The 21807-nt window shown below is 40.8% G+C and overlaps 1 protein-coding gene across 3 annotated transcripts in view; it reads left to right on the plus strand.

Annotated features, from left to right (window-relative positions):
* iqsec1b (IQ motif and Sec7 domain ArfGEF 1b) overlaps positions 1-21807 on the plus strand; it is a 205019-nt gene that overhangs the window by 92153 nt on the left and 91059 nt on the right. Inside the window, exon 1 of one of the 3 annotated variants that reach the window (XM_056392099.1) lies at positions 20454-20501. The exons of the other annotated variants lie outside the window; for them this stretch is intronic. Within the exon in view, the coding sequence (XP_056248074.1) occupies positions 20476-20501 (26 nt within the window). The 5' untranslated portion in view covers positions 20454-20475. Of the gene's footprint in view, positions 1-20453; positions 20502-21807 lie in introns of those variants that run through there. 3 annotated transcript variants of the gene reach the window in all.

Raw genomic sequence — 21807 nt, forward strand, 5'->3', positions numbered from 1 at the left:
TTTATGAGGTGATAATATGATAATGTTGTGTTTACAGCTTCTTCACTTTCCACCAAATGGCCAAAAAATGTATTTATGCTTCTTTAAAACTGACCCTCACCTATTTTTACACATTCAAAACTGAGCATACCAGAACTCTGTAGGTTATACTCAAGGCTATATTAGCTGCTTTGCATAATACACCCAAATCTCTGACTGCAGAGTGGGTGCTTGATTTGCATCGTTAGTGATGAAGACACCAGGTTTTAACACGGAAGAAGAAACATGATGATGTCTCTGGTCCTGCTGCCTTAATTTTGATACTTTTTTTATAACTGAATATTGTGAGTCTGACAATGTTATAGGAGTGTTAGTTATCAGTGGAGTATTCTTTTAAAAGGTTGTGCAGTCACACTATCCATGTTTATTTCTGAGAGAGAAATATCCTAATTTACACAGACGTCCTTGCAGAGGTCATTTTCAGTTCAGTTAAAGAAACAGCTAAAGCTGTTGTTGTTCTGGCGAACTCCACTTTGTATAGTGTGAGTTACTGGTGCACACTCTGGCCTTGGTGCTGTAGGCTATTGCTGGAAAAGACAACGGCTCCGTCCTCTTCATCCTGATGGTGTATCTGTGTTTTTCTGCCAGGTTCCCACGCTGTTACATATTGTTCCTATGTATGCCTGTATTTAAATCCTTCATGGATCAGCCCAATGGACTCACTACTTCTACAGGCTACTACACTGTAAGCTGAAGAAGAACAAAGAGAAATGTTTCTTTTAAAAAAATCAACCTGTTCACTGATGTGGAATGACTGTGAAAGTTTGTACCTTTCAAGCACAGGATACATGACCATTCTTTGATTGGGTTTTGTGTTGGTGTGTCTGTTGAAATGTCATGCTTGGTTACTCTGTGCGTAGTGTATGTGCGTCACATAGGCTGCATGCGTGTGTAAACAGGCACCACATCCAAGATGTGCAATGCAAACGCAATCTGATTTGACTTTTGCTTATCATATGACAATGATCTTAAATGTAAAAGGAGCCTTAGTTGGGGATATAACATGAGCTTGGAACATCCTCCCTGTCTTCCAAATGCATGCAAAGACTGCACTGAATGCCTCAGCCACTAGTGCTGAGGGTGATTTAAAACCCCCATCAACGCCCCTTTTAGGATATTTGATCAGTTGTAGCCATGGTTACAGAAGAGAAGTGTTTTTTAGAGCTCAAGGATGGAGACGGAAAATAAAGTCGAGTAAGAACAGTGAGATAATGATGAAAGTCCTACAATAAAGCGGCAGAAAATGAAAAGAAATGAACCAGATGGTTGAGCCAAAGTGAAAAGTGCAAGTGAGACTGTACTTTTCAAGTATATTAGTTATTTATAAAGTAAAGAAAACATTCTCACATGCAGCTAGAGGTCATCTCAGAGCAGGCAGGCTGGCGGAGCCGGAGGAGCCGTGGCTGCTCTTTAATTTTCAGTCTGCCATCCATACTCAAGAAATGAATGCTCATCTCTAGTTCACATTTCTCTCTAGAACCAGATAATGGTCACATTAAGTCTTCTGTCACGCCTGCAGCTGTAGTTCTTTCAGTCTTGGTCCTCTTTCTATGCACATGCTTCACTTCCCATTTTCTTTAATCTCTGCTATCATCCAGGTACTCTATGTTCCCTCATTTATATAACTCCATCAGTGGCATAGATTTAAGTATGAATGGTAGGGACATGTCCTTGCAAATGTTAGATTGCTCCTGAATTGTCCCGACCAATATTGTGTTATTTTAATTACACAGAAGCAGGGTTTTTCCTGGCTCAAAATGAGGACCACCTTTTCTCAGGTCCCAGAAAAATGTACATAAGATAATTATATTCAGTATTCTATAACTTTTATTTAATTATAGAAAATAATCCTCACAACATGACCCAGTTGCTTGGTGATAGAGATGTCAGTGGTCTCTTCATCCATTAATCCCCACACTGGGGATTTTGACAGCTCTGCCACCAGCTGGTCGCCCAGAAACTGGCTGATGATGATGTCCACCATTTCATCAATGATGTGGCTGCTTGCATATTTGGTGTTGGCACTACCCCAGGGGCAGAAAATTCATTAGGTTGGCCAACTTGACAGTCATTATGTGGAGATGTTCCATTTACAATCGTGTAATTAAATGGCTGCAGAATTTAAATTCAAACCATAATTAAAGTCCAATCTCTTGCAAAACAAATAGTGGGCTCATAGCAGCTTTTTTCTTCCTGTTTGGCAGTTTTGGAAGTACCTTTCCCAGCTGCACTCTGCTCATTACAGTACAGCGCCACCACATCTGTGTAATGTTACCCTTGCAAATGACATGTTACAAATGACAGAAATGCACAGAGTGCAATGCTTGTTAGAAAATAGTGTTTTGCATGAGGACACATGTCAGAGTTTTGTTGAGAGCTGAAGGCGGCAATAAATTTGACGGAGGCAGCCACATTGTGATTCTGTATGCAGGAAAAACCCCAGTACTGTCTCTACAATTGACAGGTCGAGGTGCCAGGTTTGTGTGTTTTCTGTAAAAAGTGGGCTATTTTAATGACGAGTGAGGTATGGGGACTACCTCACCTGAAGAGATGGTACTGTAAGGCAATCCTACACATTGCTAGTTGCAGCACAGGAGCAGTGTTGTTAGATGAATGGATGGAATATAAAGCATTTGGTATTTTTCTAGTCTATGTGTTTCAAACATAACAGAATTAATGTTATAATATGAAACTTTTCCACATTAAAATGTCTACTGCTGTTGTGAACTGACATTATGCCAAATGTTTCCAGCAATTGTCAAATGTCATATTCCCTATGTGCATGCTTCTTGTGGTTTCCTGCCAGTAGCTCAAAAATTACTTTTATCCAGTTTTTAAGCCACGTACACTTTTTACACATTGGTGGTTTTCAGCTCTATATTTGAAGCAGATGAAGGATTTTAGTCATCGGACGTCTGGATCTGAAGTTATCAGAAAAACAAGCTTTATGGGTGTTCCTACCAGTTTTAAACCCCTGGTGTGTTTGTTATGGAGAGGAGGATACCTCTGTGGATAATTCAGCTGCTGCTAAAAACCTCCTGAACATCTGGTTGATAAGTTACCAAAGAAACGATCTAAACAATGGTTAGCAGCAAATGAAATGAAACGGCTTTATTCATTGTTTTTACCACTTATAATCCCCTGGTCTGTTTGTTTGGAGAGGAGAAGACCTCTGCGGATAATTCAGCTCCCGGTAAAAACCTCATGAACAACTGCCATTGAAGAAATCTACTTCATGATGTCACCAAGCCCTATATTTTGTAATTGTTTTGATTGAGAGACCCCTAGTGGCAGAAGTACAGACTGTGTGTTTAAACCTACAATAACTGTTTTGTTGTTGTTTTTTTTGTCTACTTGGGGACAGCGGAAACAATATTTAAACACATCATTGACATATTATCACCTATCAGCACAGACACACACAGATAGGTGCATGACTGTACAGTACAGCCAATACTGTAAGGTCATGAGTTAACTGAAGAGTAAATATAAGTGGAAATATTTGAGTACCAGGGTATGCGCTGTATATGCGTCTGTGTATGATATAGAAAACGAGATTGACGGGCTGAACGCAGACACACAGCTGTTCAGCCTATGCCTTTGAAACCGTTCATATATATTCTAGTGTTTCTGCCTCTCCGTTTTTCGCTCTGGTCAGTTTGCATCGTTTGCTTATTCTTTGTAGTTAATATTTATGTCATTAACAGGTAACATGCAAAGTTTTCAAGGACCTGATATAGGAATTGGACATGTCACTACTCAGAGTTGAGTTCAGGCAAAAATGCAAAGTTGCTGGCAGTTTGACAGCTGGTCTCCATGTTCACCACAAATTAAAATGGAGTAGGAAAGTGATCAGTTCTGCTCTGCTGCTGTACTGCTGCTGCTGCAGAAAGTGCTCTCTTCGTCTGCCTCCCTCTTCTTCCTTTCCAACATTTAAGCTTACATTTGCTCTATGTTTACGTGCTGATTGCAGTGGATGTGGTGATAGATTTGTATAGTGCATTGAGTCATTTGCACAGCAAGGGCATGAAGCAGATCCATTCATTGCTACGACCAAAAATTGGATTGCTATGTCACTCTAATTCAATAACACCATGAGTAATCCTGTCTTGGATTTTCAAATGAAAGAGTGGAAAAATGTCAGTATTAAGATGTCAGGTTTGCAACACACAAGGCTTAGATCGTCTTCTTTTTTAGAAGAGAAACACATTTTAAGTTCTGTTAACCATCTCCTGACAGGCTGTAAGCCTGAGTGCAGCAGATTTGGTTCAGCAGCATTAAGTGTGAAGCGTCCAGCAGGAGGAGGGGCAGGGCTGTGAGGCTGAGCAGCTCTGTGCGTGTGTGTGTGTGTGTGTGTGTGTGTGTGTGTGTGTGTGTGTGTGTGTGTGTGTTCAGTACATCAATGTGTATGAGAGCAATATTAACATCATATTACCACCATGTCAGCAGAGGCCTCTGGACAAACTGACATTTCGTAAGTCTCTCACCCACAAGCTGCACTCAAGTGTGAGCATGGTCAAGTGCAATATTTAAACAGGGAAAAAAATTTTGTTGTTTGCATCATCTGTTTGTCAGTATTGAGCTGGAGTGAATATTTAGCTTGGTTCCAGTCTGGTGTTGTGTTCACTGACCAATATTAGAGAAAAGAAATGCATGATATATATGCTGAATTAACAGACTACTTGCTGACCAGAGTAGCAATTTACACTGCTCTTCTACAACATTGTTAGACTCACGATGGACAGTTTAAAAGAGCATCAACATTGATGCAGCAGAATCAGACTCAACCTTTTCATTCTGCACATTCTTCTTCCTTGTCAAAACCTGGGATCTCGACAGCAGAGAGTTCGGTCAGAGATTCAGGTTAGTTATGCTCGTGGTGCTTAATGTAGCCTTGAGCTTCAAGTAGAGATGAAGAACGGACTATAAAGGTCTGGTAATCTCATGTCTTTCTGACTTTTGACTTTTTCAAAGTCTGACTCAAGCAACATCACTTCAGACTTCCTGCAGCGCCACAAAAGACTTTTTTTTCACTCATGCAGTAGCAGTCAACCCAACACCTGTAAACAGACTTTGATGGCGGAGCTCCCTTTTAAGAGTTTGGGTGTCGTGCTGTTTTGCCAGATCCGGAAAAAGAATTTCATCCATCAAATAGTGAGGCATTGTAATGGCCACAAATGTGGATAAGATTGATGCAATCACATCCAATCCTCCTAACGCACCATTCTCCTCAGGCTGCTGCTATTTAACTTACTCTAATCTCATCATTGTTGCTAATAGATCAGCTGTATCTTAAAGCAAAAGACACAATGTCCTGTCAGCAGTATACCATCACCACAGTCCAACCTTAACCAGGTCGTTTGTGTTGCCTGAACTTAGCCAAACCTGAACCATAGTGGTGGCAGATCAGAAAATGCTCATTTTTTTTTATATTTAATCCCTTGCAAATAAAATTATTCAGTTGTCATGGAGATTTAATTATTATGTGACCCAAGTATAGAATTTTCGGTCTTGGTTTTGGCAAAGCAAAGTACAGTAGGTTTCATGTGAATGAGCACATGTTGTAGTCTACCCAGTAAATCAATCAAGGTTTTCTTAACTGTACTGAATAGTATAAAAGCATGGACCACCTTCTCACAGTGTGGAGTTTATGGATTTTTCACAGAGAATACACAATAAAGCTACCCTCACCTGTACCACACTGTCACTATGGCTGTTATTATGTGCCTCCCGGCCAAGAAGTTATTATGTGTTACCCGTACGTTCAGACTGAAAGCGGCGAGAGTGAAAAAGAAATCGCTCTGGCTGCCCAATCAAAGACACTATTGAGGTTTGTGGGCACTCTGACAGAGATGATAGAGATGAAATAGACAGCTAGCAAGGTTGTTGTTTTGCATGCTATGCGCTAGTTAGCATGCAATTCCATCCTGTTTTAACAAAATATATTATATACATTTATATATACTATACTATATGTATACTGTATATATGTTTATATTAAGCCCCTGTAAGCAAACAGATTTGTCCTGAAGGATGGGGAAACCTGCCACTGCAATTATCAATTTCTCCTCCATTGCATGGGAACATACGTTTGATGGGAACAAAAGTTTACACGCATGCGCGACTCACATCGTGTAGTGACTCAGATCACGTAGTGGCAGTTCAAACCTTAGAACATGAGATCCACTTTAAGTGAATAGTTAGTCAGACAAGATGAACAATCTGGTTTTATTTCTCTTTTTATTATAATGTTACAGTGAGAAGTTGCATCAACTCCTCGGAGCTGCTTTGATGACTTAGATGTGCTGAAAACTTCAAAATACAAATGCAGCAATTATTAATTCATGAAATTAGAGATTTTTAAGACTGGTTAATGCATTGTTTAGCAGTGCATAAAGTTAATAATGAGTCAGCGCAGATAAATGAAAATGTAAGTTTCTGTTTGAGCAGAGGGAAAAACCAGAATGATTTTGTTTTGGTTGACTCTGAGCAGAGCTCTGACATCTATAGTAATAATCTGAGAGGAATAGAGGAAACAGACTCTAATGCTCTGCATTCATTAGCCTACTTCCAAATCAGCTACTGTTTTGATCCACTTTAGCTGAAATGTTATGCATACAGTGTGACCTCTTTTTGTTTGAACAAAGATTCAGCCCATGTGGAATGAAGCTCATGTTTTCTATAGACTGTCTTTAGTAGGCAGATTTAGGGTATCTTGTTATCCCTTATTATTTTTATTTATTACGTGATCATTCCAAGGACTTAGAAATACTGTTACTATTCATACTGTGAGTGTGTATGCATAATACGTATTTGTGCATGAGATTTTCTGTCTTGCAGCCGAAGCAGAATCATAAATGACCACTGGCTAGGCCCAGCTCCCTTTAGTAACTGTTGGCTTGTCCAGCTTTTTCTTTCAGTATGGCACATAATGCACTATACAGTGATAACGGCAGCAAAATACCACTCCAAAGTCATCAGAGTTTTTTGAAACAATGAGTCCTTTCATTCACATATAAATAAATGTGAGAAGGCTTCTCATTTTTTGCCAATGAAATTAAATGACATCATTTGCAAGGAAGTGATCAATTGCAGCTAATCTTGAAGCTAAAAGTCTGTGACTTGGTTGAAAACTGCCGTTTTAATGTTTCCAGCAGATTTGTTTTAAAACGAGAAACTAGTAAAAGGTTCTAAAATATGGATATGATGGCTACATACATGCTAAAATGCTAACGCACTGCAGCTAACTATAGAGGTCCCAGGCAAAAAGTCAGCATCCTAATCAGCCGATAATCCATTTAGAGGACCTGGAAATAAAGAAGCAGCAGTGTGTTGCTGCACAGAGCTGTTGCAGCTCTATTGCAGTTTAAATATAGTGAGCCCCAGTATTCCATTACAGTAATTAAAATAAAAATGTATAATGTTATTTCTTCTAACACTGGAACAGTTTGAAAGCTTATTATATGGCACAACATAGGAATTAGATTTATGCTTTAATGTTCAGATTTTCAAAGACTGAACTTTACTTTTAGAAGAGGAACAACCGATGTATTTGTGAAACATAATACCGACGTAAGTTTGGTTGGAGCTGTGGGGGTTTAGACTCCCTGAGCAGGACTCCATCATTAACCGTCAGCATCACTTTAATCTGTGATATACCAATAACTTTACTCGCAAGTAGTGAATGTTCCAGTCCTGAGCAGGTATTTTTAATAAAACCTTGAACTATTACATTAATAATAATAATACAATAAGCTAATGACATGACCCTTGCCTTTGGAAGCAACACTAGGACACTACTGTAGATAGTAAACTAGAAGGCTGGGCGTGCTAGTGTTTGTGGCTCATGCTAAAGCAGATTTGTGTGTTTTTGGTCTTGGAAAAAACACAACAGCCTCCAAACCGCCTTACTACACCCCCATACACACCACTTTTAACATATAGAGAAATCCTAAGCGTGACAGGGAAGCTGGGAGGGTGTGTGTGGGGAACGTTAAATAGTACAAGCAATGAAACTGTTATTTTTAGCATATTGTAGCATTTCATCTTCTTTACCTGCCTCAGATTCGTCGGCGGATGGCAGCGATGAAAGAGAGGGCCACTCTTTGTTCTCCCAGCTCCTCCCTTTCTTTCGCTAGAGAGACCCTCCCAGGTCCAAGGCCAGATTGATAGTTTGACTGGGATACTGGGTGAAGAATGATGTTTCCCATTACTCACAATGACTCAATGAGTTCCAGAGTGCGGGAGTCAAGGCCGAATTGGAGTTGTTCTTGCCATTGACCTTGGGAATTGTTCAATTGTGATTCAATTTTAAGCCCATACAATCTGTTGACGGATTACTGTAAACACGGCTACAGACGCGTTCTCTGTTTCCTCTTGTCAGTCCAGTAATGGATATATCTTCCCTGAAACAGTGGATTGTGAGCATTGCCCCCCTCCTCTCCAAAATCTCAATGTCAGATAAAGTTGTTTTCAAAATGCAAAATCTTAAATAACCTAATCTCATTGGCGCTGTGAGCGTCTGTGCTTCAACACATTCCTGAACATTAAAGGAGCCTTGAGATGCTGATGTTGAGTCAGATCAACATTGTATCACTGAAAACCCCCTGCTGTGAGAATCAGAAGGATATATTCAGATCTGCCTCCTGTGGAGTCACAGACTCCATTCTTTTGACCCAGGTTATTGCTCTGCTCTTTGTTCACTTGGCTGTGACAGCTTGCTGTCACACTCTCCGTGCAGTAGAATAGAAGATAATTAACTATAATGATAATGACCGCCATTTGCTATTTCGATTAGTATCATTTTAATCATCATTACATTGTTGTCTGGCTGTGACATGACATTAATAGGATGTGGTGATAGTGTGTACATAGTGAAGGCTATTGCAGGGGCTCGACAGGCCCGAGAGGAGCAGCTTCCTGCTCTGCCTGCTGGAGACGAGGAGCGGAAATGTTGGCGCACACCACTAGTGCTGCTCGATACTATCAAAGAGCACCTTAAGATGACATTTAACAAAATTTACAATAGACCTTGGGCCACTTTAGTTTAGTCAGTCCAACACAAAATGAGAGCAGAATCAAGCACATGCCGCTCAGTTGAGCTGACACATTCAATGAATGAGGGACCACATTTAAAACAGGCTCCGTACAGCAGTGATTTTGACGAAAAGCACATAAGACTTTGTGTCTGTAGAAGAAGGTGAATCTGTTTGGAGGTAGTCATCTCATAAAATTGAAATTTGATGAATTTGATCCATCATGCATGCACATCTTAGGCCTATTTTAAATATACTCATACTATACACAGTTGTGCCTACAGTGAGGGATGTCACTCCTGCTGTGACTTCATTTAACACATTGGTCGCTCAGTCAGTCGGTCTGGCCAGTTCTCCCCCTGAATGGACGAACTGTGTATGAGGCCAAATACATGTGTTTGGCAGGAATTCTGTTTTTGTTATAATCAATATGAAATCAATATGAGGGGCAAAACAAGCCATAATTTATCCTGGGACTGTCACACAAATTTTATTTTCTCACGTATGTATATATATTTCCACAATTACATAAATACTCTTTATTTTATTCTCACTTTGAAACATATGCTGCACCCTTCTGGGATGAAATGGTACATGTATTCATTTTTGAAGTATCCAAGGACCTTTGGTTTACTATATGAATTTCTTTTGTTTGATATGCCCTGTAAATCAAATAATGACTGTTGAATTCCTAATACACTCTACACTGTATACATTTTTTTTTTTTTTTTTTTAAACCTTTAAAAGAACGGTAATATTCCGGCAGCTTGGGAGACAGAAAAAATACTGGAAAATAATGGAAAATAACTATCTCATAAAAATACAGTAATTTTCCATAATTAAAATAGTTTATAGCTTTAATTTTACATGAGATTATCTGTATTTTTGGGGCTTTTTAATGTTTAATAAAGACCATTTACCCGTATAAAAACAATGAAATTACCTATAAATAAGGTCTAACATTGTTATAATACAAATAATAAGGCTTAAAATTGCAGAAAGGTACTGTTATTAATTGGTTTTTATTACATAATTTTACATTAAAAATGTGTATATTAATTCATATTTGATGTAATAAAATGATATGCCAAACATAAAAACACTTGATTTCTCTTTCAAAAAATGTCAAAAAACTGTTGAAAACCTCGGTAGGGGGTTTAAAATTGAAACAATCTACTGTTAATTTTTGGTTTTTACATGTCATTTTATATAGATTTCTTGTATATTTAACTTACCTTTCATGTTAAAAAAAGTATTTTATTAATAGTATCTTAGCCTGTTTTGGTAAAAACCCAAAGACCTTTGGTTATATAACACTATCTTACACTATTAAAAACATCAACGAAAAATACATACAAAGCAAAAGTTGGATGTAACACTTTAATGACCAAAAAGATTGTGAACATTAAATAAAAATACATGAGTGCCCAGTATGATTCTTACAGATGGTTAAGATTACTGATGTTGAACAGGCGGTTTGGGTTATATAATGTGAGTTGTATAACCCAGGTATACCCTGGCTTACTACTACAGTCCATAGGCAGATAGAAGTCCAAGGTTTTGGACTGACCAGTATAAACAAGCAGAAGGAATTATACACTGCCCATTAGCCAGTTTTTTTTTTACCAACGGGCAGGAGTCCATGAGGATGGAGCACCACACAACTGTTTAAAATCTGAAATGGAGTGAGTCTGGACTATGAGTCAAGAGTATGAGCATCCATTGTTGAAGTGAATTTGAAAAGCCAAAACAACTCTGCCGGTGCTAATGAGCAGTTTAATTATAAATGTCCTACGCTTGTCTTATTTACTCTCAGCTGGGATCTGTATGTCTTTATGGAGAATCACTGTCACATTGACAGTAAGAATTATAGTCAATCAGGCCTGAAGTTATGGCACCTGCTTTCCATACAACACTGAAACTAACTATAACCCACTACTGTAACTAACACAGAAAGGTCATTGAAGGGCCAATCCTTTGTTGGCACACGACATGATGTCATTTTACATGCGTGTAAAATAATTCTAAACACAAGTACACACACACACACACTCCTCTCTTCCTCTAATGGTTCAAAAGTTCAAAATTGTGCTGTGTTTTGGACACAAACGTGTTTTTACAGACTACACTGAGGTACTGAGAAGTTAGTGCTGTAGGTTTTGATTTCAGGTATCCTAGAATTTTTTATTTATTTATTTATTTATTTTGTAATTTGTGAGAGTGCATGCTTTGTAGTATCTCACCCCGGTATACATTACTGTTCATGTTCATTTGATCTGTCACGCTTCACTGAAGCTTTACATCTTCACCGGCAGTTATGATTTAATAAACCAGCAAGAGCGTTTCTCGCCACGCATTTTAAAGGGCCTCTAAAGCAGTAAATTACAAGAGGGAATGTAATTAGCAACTTGGTAATTAACAACCGGCAGTTTTGACTTCACCATCTTTTTGTGACAAGGCAAGCACAACACCTTTCATACAGAGAATTCATTTAGTGAGGAAATAAGCAACTTCCCTGTTCTGTTCGCCACTTTCCTGCACTGACCCATTCTCACTATGATGATGTTGCATTGTATGATGATAAGGTAAAGCATATCTGGAACTGTCCAATACAGCTGTTGTTGCTTTTTGTTGCTATTTGATGATAACACCCAAGAAAAATGTGGTTACACGGTAACTGATATTTGCACCAATAACAGCTATCTGTTATGTCAGAATATCATGCATATTTGAAATGGCAGGGCACAGAACGGGAGCCCATAAATCACATTTGCTTACTTAATATTCAGTTTTTCTGCAGAGTGTCACTGTCTGTCAGTCAGCATGCCTCTGAAGGAGAGGTGACATATTTCTGAGCTTGAGAATGGGTCTGCTGTTGACCAACAAACACTAGTTCCTGCGCAGTTTCACACATCACACACATCACACACAGCCAGTGGCTTCATCAAACAGCTGACCTGCAGGTCAGGTGGTGCTCTGTGAGAACACAAGCTGTGGATGAAACACAGAAATCCAATAAAATATCAACCAAGTTTTAGGTGTGTAAGGTACGAAGGGAGGAGACCGCAGCAGTTTGAGAGCACTGTACTGTCTCCATGCAATGATACTGAAAATGAATTATTCAGGTGTGCCTTTGGCCTAATGTGAACCATGATGATATAAATTTTGAGATTAACAATGTGTCAACACTGTCCTTTTTGCTCTGAAGCAGAGGTCCAGAGGGACGGAGCTCATTGAGTGAAAACACACTGCCCTCTGTTGGTACAAACACTTAAAATGGCTCCTGACTGTGACCACACACACACACACACACACACACACACACACACACACACATACTTGTACTTTGTATCTTTGTGACAACATTCCCCAGCCCCTTACCCTAAATGCCTAACCCCAACCTAAACCAAGTCTTAACCTTCAAACAGTCCTTTAGAAGTTTGGTTTCGTGGTCTGCAGTTATACAGAGCTTTTCTAGTCTTATCGACCACTCAAAGTGCTTTTGAGAGCCACAGTCAGCCATTCACACACATGATACAGTGCTTTCTACTACACATACAGTGCTTGTAACATACACACACTCATACACTGATGGAACTGCCATCAGAGGCAAATTTGTGGTTCAATATCTTGCCCAAAGACACTTGGGCCCAGACTGGAGGAGCTGGGGATCGAACCACCGACTTTCTGTTTAGAGGCTCTATCTCCTGAGCCACAGCTGGTCCTACCTAACCCCAAAATGTCCTCTCTTTAGAACTCAAACTGATCCTTACAAAGATAGAAGAACAGCTACACACACACACACACACACACACACACACACACACACATCAGGACACATAAGTCAGTCGCCTTACAACCATTAATACTATTGTTAAAATCATGCAGCCATTCACTCATACGACATCAGTGACAGCACAGAGGCCCTGTCACTTGTTTTTGTCGAAAACACACACACTGCACTGACATGTTGAAATCTTGTTCTTGGCTCGGCTGTGTGATGAAGTTAATGAAACATGTGATCTATGATCTTGCACAGCCCCACATGGCGGCAGAAGGAAGGGGACTCAGACTGGTCAGAGATCCTGTATGCTGATGCCAGGACTAAAAGACTGTCTGCTGGGGGCTGTTAGAATTTGTGATTAGTGAAAAATATGCGATGAGTTTTTATTACACCCACTAGTGCAGCATGTGGTCAAACTAAAAATGCTATATTTTTTTATGAAGACAAAGCTCTGTTAGCCAAGGGAAGATACAGATTCAGGTGTAAATTCTCTCTAGGCTCCAGTGATAGGTTATTATATTGATTGTAGATGTTTTAATCAATTAAAACTCATATTTTATATATATATGTGGGTGTGTGTGTGTGTGTGTGTGTGTGTGTGTGTGTGTGTGTGTGTGTACTGGAGTAGAAATATTGAAATTTTAAGTGACTCACATGTTATTACCTTGGCAAGTTACCAAATAGATTTCTATTAACACATAAAGTAGACAGGTTTTTCTTTCCAGCTTCTGACAGATATTCACGAGAAAAGAATCTGTCTCTTTAGCAGCTAAATGCTCCATTATGTTCACCAACTAACTTAGTCTGTGTACTGTTTGGTGCTGGGCAGGTAGTGTACAGTGAGTTCATTTGAACCGAGACAAGGTTGAAAAGAGCTGAACCAAAACATTAAAGCTGCAGGTAGTGAACTGAAACATGAGCTGAAAGATACACAAAAAAGCTTTGTAGAGCTCAGGGCAGCTACACAGGTAATAAATCTCAGTGGGTTCATAACTGTGAGTGACACATTTCACATCACTAATTGTTATTTGGTGCATTGTTAACATAAGAAATATTGATATGTGCAGCGTTAAAGGGTTTTAGTCTTTGTTTGGTTCATCTTCCTTTGAACAGTTGCTGTTGTTCATTGAAGGCTGATGAGATGTACAGGGCTACATAGTTGTAAAACTGTTAATTGAACCTCTCCTGTCCCTGCATTGTTAAAGGTTCTGTAAACAGTGTCATTTTAAACATTAATCGAGCAACAAACGTCTTTTTTCTATGTAAATATATGGTGGAGTAATGACCGTCCTGAGTGGAGTAAAGTCACACTTCTGTATGTGTTGTAATCTGAGTTTCTCTGTTTATTGTTTTGGTAGCCACTCTGACAGCTTGTTCATGTTCGTGCACGTGAATCCCTCCTGTTAAACCGCTGGCCCTCCCCACATTCATAAACACACAGGCACCACCCAAAGGTGAGATGGCACAGTGCAGTATGCAACACTCAGGTGAAAGTGACTTTCCAGAATTTCTTCCCCTGCAGAAACTTCTTTTTCATCTAAAAAAGGCCTCCGACAAAGAAAGAGATGAAACCAGAGCATAGGTGGACTGGATATGGGGACTACCAGCTCAAATCCTGGCCGGCTGGTGGCCGATCAAAACATACCATTGAAATTTTTACCAGCTCCGTCAGTGTCTTTACCGGCTCTGTCAGTGTCATTCATGCAGCTGGTCCCAGCAAGTAAGGCGAAGGCTGAATTTCTCTCCCAGTCCAACCATGGAGAGAATACTGGCCTGGCTTTACCGAGGTTGAGAACCCTACAAGCTGCCGAAGGCCTCCACTTGACTCAGAAATGGATTTTTCTCCTTAAAATGTGTAAGTGATTTGATGGGTATATAAACGGAGGCCAGAGTTGTGGACAACAAAGCATTTGTTTTGGTCTACGATGCTGGGTGTCTATGAGACACCTAGTGGCGGTAACGATCCTTCACAGAACCTTTAAAGCCTGAACTGGTGCTGCCAAATTTTAGACCTGAGCCCAACCTGTGACATGAGGCTATATTTTCTTTTTTCTGTTACTGACCGTTAGCTTTCAGGTTAATTAAGCACGTGCTACATGCTTTCTCTTTTCCTGCTCACTGGGTGGTGCATATGGCACATGACACACATGGACACATGGCAATGTAAGAGCGAGTAAGAGAAAGATTTGTCAGTAAATAACATAAGAACATTTATTTTAAACCGGTGTGAATCCTGACCCTGGCTGGAGCAGTTCTGTTGCAGATGTGAGGGAGGACAGCCGGAGGAGGGAGACAGTGACCACAGAGATGGGAGTGGTTCTTTAACCACTTTCCTTCTAATCTCTCTCACACACAAACATAGTCCATTACTGCTGTTCACTCACTCCTGTCCTTACTGCTGCAACTGCGTAGAAGTGATTAGCAAACCAATGAGACAATCTGCAAAATGGCTTTTGTCACACAGAACTCAGCCTCAGTAAGCTGACATATCATGTACCTCACTGAACAGTCTCGTGTTTGAATTGCCACTTCATAGCCTCTCTCCCATTCTGCTTCTTGTGTTTTCCCGACTACGAGCAGGGTAGTGCAGTAACTGGAGTGATGTGTTTGAGTGTTGTTGTTGTTTTAGTGAGCCCTGGGCTTCTTCTTTTTTTTTTTCCTCTCCGAGTAAAAAGAGCCTCCACTTCTGGGCCCTAATGCCTGTCTTGCAGTTGATGTCACAGCAATACGACTCCACAGAAGCTCCAGCTGCCTAAAGAAACGATACACCTCAGCCCACTCTACACCCTTCACCAGCCTCCTCCCTGGCTGAGGATGAAGACATGTTTCAGTGTCCCAGCTGTAAAGCACCTTCAGCTGTGAGGTAAACCTGGTGTTCTCTTAAGAGAAGTGCAGGGGAATAAGAGCTCGTACTCTGCTTTATTGTTTTTAATGTGTAACAGATTATAGCACAATATTTCTGTTGCACACAATAGATGTATCCATTGTTGTTTACTCTACCAACTGCCTGAAAGCAGACCTTACTGACATTATCCCAGCAGGCATGTCCAGCAGTACTCATCATAAACTCGTCTCCTTCCTATAAGCCTATTACACAATAGATCATCAGGCCCATTCCGCCGAAGGATTAGAAGCCGTGAGGAAATCTCTCAGTTAGACAGAGGCCTGAGGTGCTGCCTGATGATTCTGCTTTTAATCAAAGTTTGGGATATTTCACAGCCCAAATATTTGCTCAAAGATCACAGCACTGCGTACAGCACAACACAGCATGTCCGTGGGTTTGCTGGCTCAAGCTTGTTTCCATCTTTACAGCCTTTCTTTCTCTCCGGTCTTGGCAGTTGTTATTAGGGCTTCATGTCTCTAATGACTCATAACATCACATGCTAGAAAGCTCTGCTGGAGTCCAGACCTGGCCGAACTGATCATGTCCTCCTCAGCGTCGTCGACCCCAGGCTCCCATTTGTCGGTGGCAGACAGCCATTGGCGCTAAATGCACAGGACCAAGTCCCTAAAACCAGTCCGGCTCCCCAGAGACCAATTCCTGATGATGAATCAGACCAGAGATGTGGCTGTCAGTTTCGCTCCAGTCTGTATATCTCTAAGGATGCGCTGTGTTTGTACTTCAGAAGCGAGATGACGGCACCCAGGGGTTTTACTGATTCCCTGCTGTCAAGGGAGGGGTTTAGTAAATCAAATGTACGCCATGCATTGAGCATATGCAGCGACCGATCCAGCACTATTCATCAAACTGATGAACCCTCCCCTTTTACATTTTCTCCCTGGCTGTGAGCAGGCTGAAAACATCTCCCATCTGGATCAGTCGCATTCTCTAAGACTAGACAGAGCAGCGAGGGGGGAGGCACTGGACCTGCAGCCATGGCAGTGATCTGTACGGTTTGTGTCTAAGTAGAGTGGCGCTGAATGTCAGTAAATCTCCAGAGAGGGGACGGAGAGGATCTTTGCTTTCAGCCATCACTATTGTCATGACAACTGCTGTAAAGGCCTGGCCTGTGATGGTTTTTTCAGCGCTTCCCTCTGCCTCGCCTCTTGTCATGTCAAAAAGGTTGAGCCATTTCTGCACAGTGTGTATTCCTGAGAGAAATGTGCAGCGGAGTGCGGCAGCATGTGATACATGTAAAGCGTATTCAGCGGTCATGTTATCTGCTGAGTGATGGTGCAGCTTTTCATTTTGTTGTTAAGCAATTTGCCCACCCCCTGCCTACTGCCAGCCTTCACTTGAATCACACAATTGCATGATTGGCTTCATCCTCCCTTACCTCTCCCTGATAAGGGCATACATCTTCCAGAAGGCTACAAAACTTCAGTCTTGTGCTGCAGTTAGATGGAAGGTACGGCTGAAAAGCTGTCAGTGCATCCTTGCTAAAACCAGCATTTGCTCATCTGCTGGTTTGACATGTTTTAAGTCCAGAGAGAAGAGGGCAGAAGAGACCCTGTTTACCTGACATGCTGTGGTGTCACTCAGATGAATTGCTTCTACTTGATAGTCCTTTTTCACAGGTGACAAGTTGCCACCAGCCGCTTACCCCTGAGACAAGTCCATTAACAGATGCAGAGGCACTTTCACTACTTAATATGTGGCTGTTGGCCTGTGTGTTGCTGTTGAAGCTGACATTACCACACTTACCGAATCTGGTACTTGAACAACTCCTACATAAAACAACTGTATGTCACTGAAGAGCCACTGAGTTGCTCTCTGCAGAACAAAAACATCCATGTCATGTAAATTCCATTGAATAGCTACAGCGCTATTTACCGCTGCTGTGTATGACTGTACTGTTTTTCTTCAGGACAAATCAGTTAAGAAATATGAAATTACAGGTGAACAGATGTCACAAGTGTTAAGTATTCACTTACCACTGCAGCCATGGTTCAATCTCGCACCTCTGTCTGTTTCCAACAAACACCATTGATATTGTTAATCGGTGGGAAGCTGGTGAGGGATCACGTCCTTGTCACTACACTGCAGGGTTGGCTGGGGCACTTGTAAAGAGTGCAAGGACACAGTGTGAACTACATTTATCAGTGGTTCTCAGCTGTGGCTTCATGGCCTCCCAAAGGGTCCCAAGACAATTAAGAGGATAAGACAGAAACAAGACAAAGGCTGTGTCCAAAATAACTCCCAATTTTTAATTTAAATGTGTATGTACATATGTGTGGAGGGTATATAGTCGAGTATTGACTATATAGTGCCTTCAAAATTCAACAATGGAAGGAAAGTTTATTTGCTTTATTTGCTTTTTGTAATAATAATGGGGCATTGCTGCCACATTGACAGTAAGAATTATAGTCACCAATTAATGTTTACATTCTTCAAAAATTTCAAAACTAAGGTTCATGCTAAATGTTGATATTGTGTACTATATTCTCACATTTTATGGAATGTGAAAAATGCATCGCTCTACATCTGTCTGTGATGACACAAACTTATGATGATTAATCCCTGGCACAAATTTAAATCTCAAATTACTGCTCACTACTGAGTAAACTATTGTGTGTCCGCCGCTTCCATTGTTTTCAGTGTAACCATGGCAGCAGATGTGCTGCCCAGGGTTGCCAGCAGTGGCAGCAACAAGGAGAGGGAGGGTGGCCTTTAGGTACAGTAGTGTCAGCATGCTAACATGCTATGCTGATGTTTCGCTGGTATAATGTTTTGCGTGTTTAGCATCCTAGTTTAATGGGTTAGCATGCTAACTTTGGCTGAGGCTGATTGTAATGTTTTGCAGGTATTTGGTCACAAACCAAAACACTGGACAAAGTGGAACTTTGATCATGGCTCTAGATGGAAAGTCAGTTCATCCTGACAGGAACATGAATGTGTGTAGCAAATCTTATGAATACAGTACAATTCACCATAGTCAAGAAAAACAGGCAAACCGCATGCGTATAATGCTGCAGTATCATAACTGACCTCAGAATAGGAGAAGCTGAGTCAAGGACAGTTTAACTACCACACTTTGGCAGCACCAGCCTCAATGCACATCCGCAAACCTCTGAATTAGGCTGCTTTCCTCTCGATCACATCCACAAAAATGACAGAAACGAGAGGTGCAACAGCTGGATGTCAAGCTGGCTTTCAGAGACAAGACCCAGGCATCACATCCTTTATGGGACAAAACACTGTTCTGAGATCAGATGTAAGATGTATCACTTCCACTTCAGTATCGTTCTTATTAATGTTGATTTTTAGCTTTAACTGGATAAGCACTGCTGACCTTGCTTGCCCTGATGCCACTGATGTACATCTACAAACATTCATATTTATTCAGGTTGTGACGTATGCATTTGTAAAATTGTTTTACAGATGCTCAAATACACATTTATTATCTGCAGTATTTTCTCTCGTTTCATGAACGTGGCTGTGTACCTTTTCCAGGCCGACAGCAGAGACAGCAGTGGACCATAGTGCATATAGAAAAGTGAGCATTTTCAGCTGGGTAGAAAACGTGGGAAAAAAGGGCACGATATATAGGGAATAAAGTAGAGGCTTTTACAGAATCTCCCTACGGTAGTCTCCACTCACTAAAACTCTATTAGTGTGTTTGTTAGAATAGCTCATATTAAGCAGTAGTAAATGTGAATGTGATTAAGGCCTGTACCTGCCAAGTCATTTGTACAGTGCTCCCATTAGCTGCGGAGGATTCATCAGCTCTGGATGAGAAGCGCAGAAAGGATTTGATTCCCTGATGCCTTTCCCTCTGCGGACCTGCCCTCAACGCAGCCAGCGGTTTCCATAGAGACCAGACAGCCAATCCCCTCTCCTCTTCTCAGTACAGTAGTACAGTGAGCCTTTGCATTGTATGTTATGTAGGTCTCTGTACGGCGAGATAATCCTTGCTTTCTCAACACACTCGCTACATAAATATACCCACATGTGTGAGAGCAGACAGAGAGTTGATGGTGCAGGTGTGACGCATTGATATGTGAGACACTTTTCAAATGTAAAGTTTGTTTACATTGTATCATTAAAATTGGATATCTTTTAGGATTTGATTCATGTAATGCAACAAAATCAGTACCAGTTACTCACACATTAAAGCTTCAAAGCCCTTAATTTGCACTCAGATTCAGAGGCTAATGATAATGAAAAATATACATAGTTCAGAGAGCGAGTCTTTACATTCCCTGTCCTACACTAACACACTAATAGATATTGACCATATAGATAGGATTAAGTAGACTTAATGGATATATCGTTCTAGTGTATGTACATGAATATAGATTAAGTAGGTTAAATGCAGAAAAGAGTGTGTGCTTTGGCTTCTGCTAATGAGATGTGCAACACCGGTTACATCATGAGACTGCTGTACGTGAGCCATCATCCCTACTGTGACCAAGCTTGAATGAGCAGCAAGCCAAGTCAGGGTTTGTGTGTGTGTGTGTATGTGTGTGTGTGTGTGTGTGTGTGTGTGTGTGTGTGTGTGTGTGTGTGTGTGTGTGTGTGTGTGTGTGTGTGTGTGTGTGTGTGTGTGTGTGTGTGTGTGTAAGAGAGAGTTGGTGGGTGACCGAGGGAGCCTTAACTGCATGCCAGTCCGTGTGTGCCTCAGCTTTCTGCTCTCCTGCTCCCCCAGACCACACACAGAGGTTCCCAGCTCTGCCATGACTCACAGACGCCACCATCACTTGTGAGTACTTGTATAAATGTTGCATGCTGGGGGATTTTTGGGGATGAGCAGGTAGTCAAGGAAATCCAGCAAAAACTTACAGTAATAGTGGAAAATGTTTAATGGATGTAGAAACATGTGCAAAGAGAGTGTGGGTATTTTTGCTTGGGATCCCAGGAATCAAATACTAATAATATAAATAGAAATTGTATAACAGGGAAACTGTGTATATGCTGCTCTTTGCATGTGCATGTGTTTTTGTGTGTGTGCATGTTATCAACCCAAACACCCACAGGGTTAAACATACTCAGCCTTTCCTGCTGCACCGACAGAAGTAAAGGTGGACTGTATTTGCATAGCACTGATGATGTCACACCAGTGGAGCTATTTTTAGAAAGGGGTCTCAAGGAGGCTGGCTTTTTTTTCACCCCCTCCTAGAGTGTTATTATTATTCAAAGCCTTTCACCAGTGCGTCCTCTTCTCATTCTGTTTAATCTCCCTGTTTTGGTCAATTTGGAACCTTCAATTGTAGCGTCTCAGTGTCCTTATGCTAGTTGCATACACTTTGCCACTTTATGGTTATTTTCCTTGAAACACACTGAAACACTATAAAATTTCATAATCACAGGATCAAGGAAGAAAGCAGGGCAAGACAAAGAAATAAGCCATTTATAGTTATTTATAGGCATTCATAGAATATTTATATGTTTTACAGAAAACATACAGAATTTCCAGCAGTGTAACAACTGATATAATGGATTAATGACTGCTGCCTCACTGGTGATGCTAATATTTATGAAAGTGATCAATATTAATGAGAAATCTGCAAAAAATCTGGAACTATTCATGCATTCAAGACAGACTCGACACTTGCTATACTAAAGAATTTATAATGTGGTTTCATGCATCAGGCTCATATGATATGTTGCACATCATTTAAACTGACTGTGTTGTGATGCTCACTAAATTGTGCCAAATCAGTCTCGGCAGTACCAGGCAGCAGGCTGTTTGGGGGGGCTGTGCTGACCTCTTGTTAATCCCACTACCCGGCTGTTTACAAAACTCATCTATTCGTCCCAGGACGTTCGTTTGGCTCTTTTTTTTTTTTTTTATCTGACATCCAGGGAGTCACGTAAAAGTCATATTTTCTGCTTCACTAATGCTGGATTGCATAAGAAAGAAGGAGCCTCCATCTGTTCCACCCAAGGCTTGCCTGCGCTAAGCGGGGTTTTCATCATATTATCAAGCAGCCCCTCCCCTCTCACGGTCAGGGCAAAGCCGCAAAGCCGAGGCTTGTTCAGAGCCGGTCTCGACGGCGATGGCTGAT

Source organism: Seriola aureovittata, chromosome 2, assembly GCF_021018895.1.
Source record: "Seriola aureovittata isolate HTS-2021-v1 ecotype China chromosome 2, ASM2101889v1, whole genome shotgun sequence".
In the NCBI taxonomy this organism is placed as follows: Eukaryota; Metazoa; Chordata; class Actinopteri; order Carangiformes; family Carangidae; genus Seriola; species Seriola aureovittata.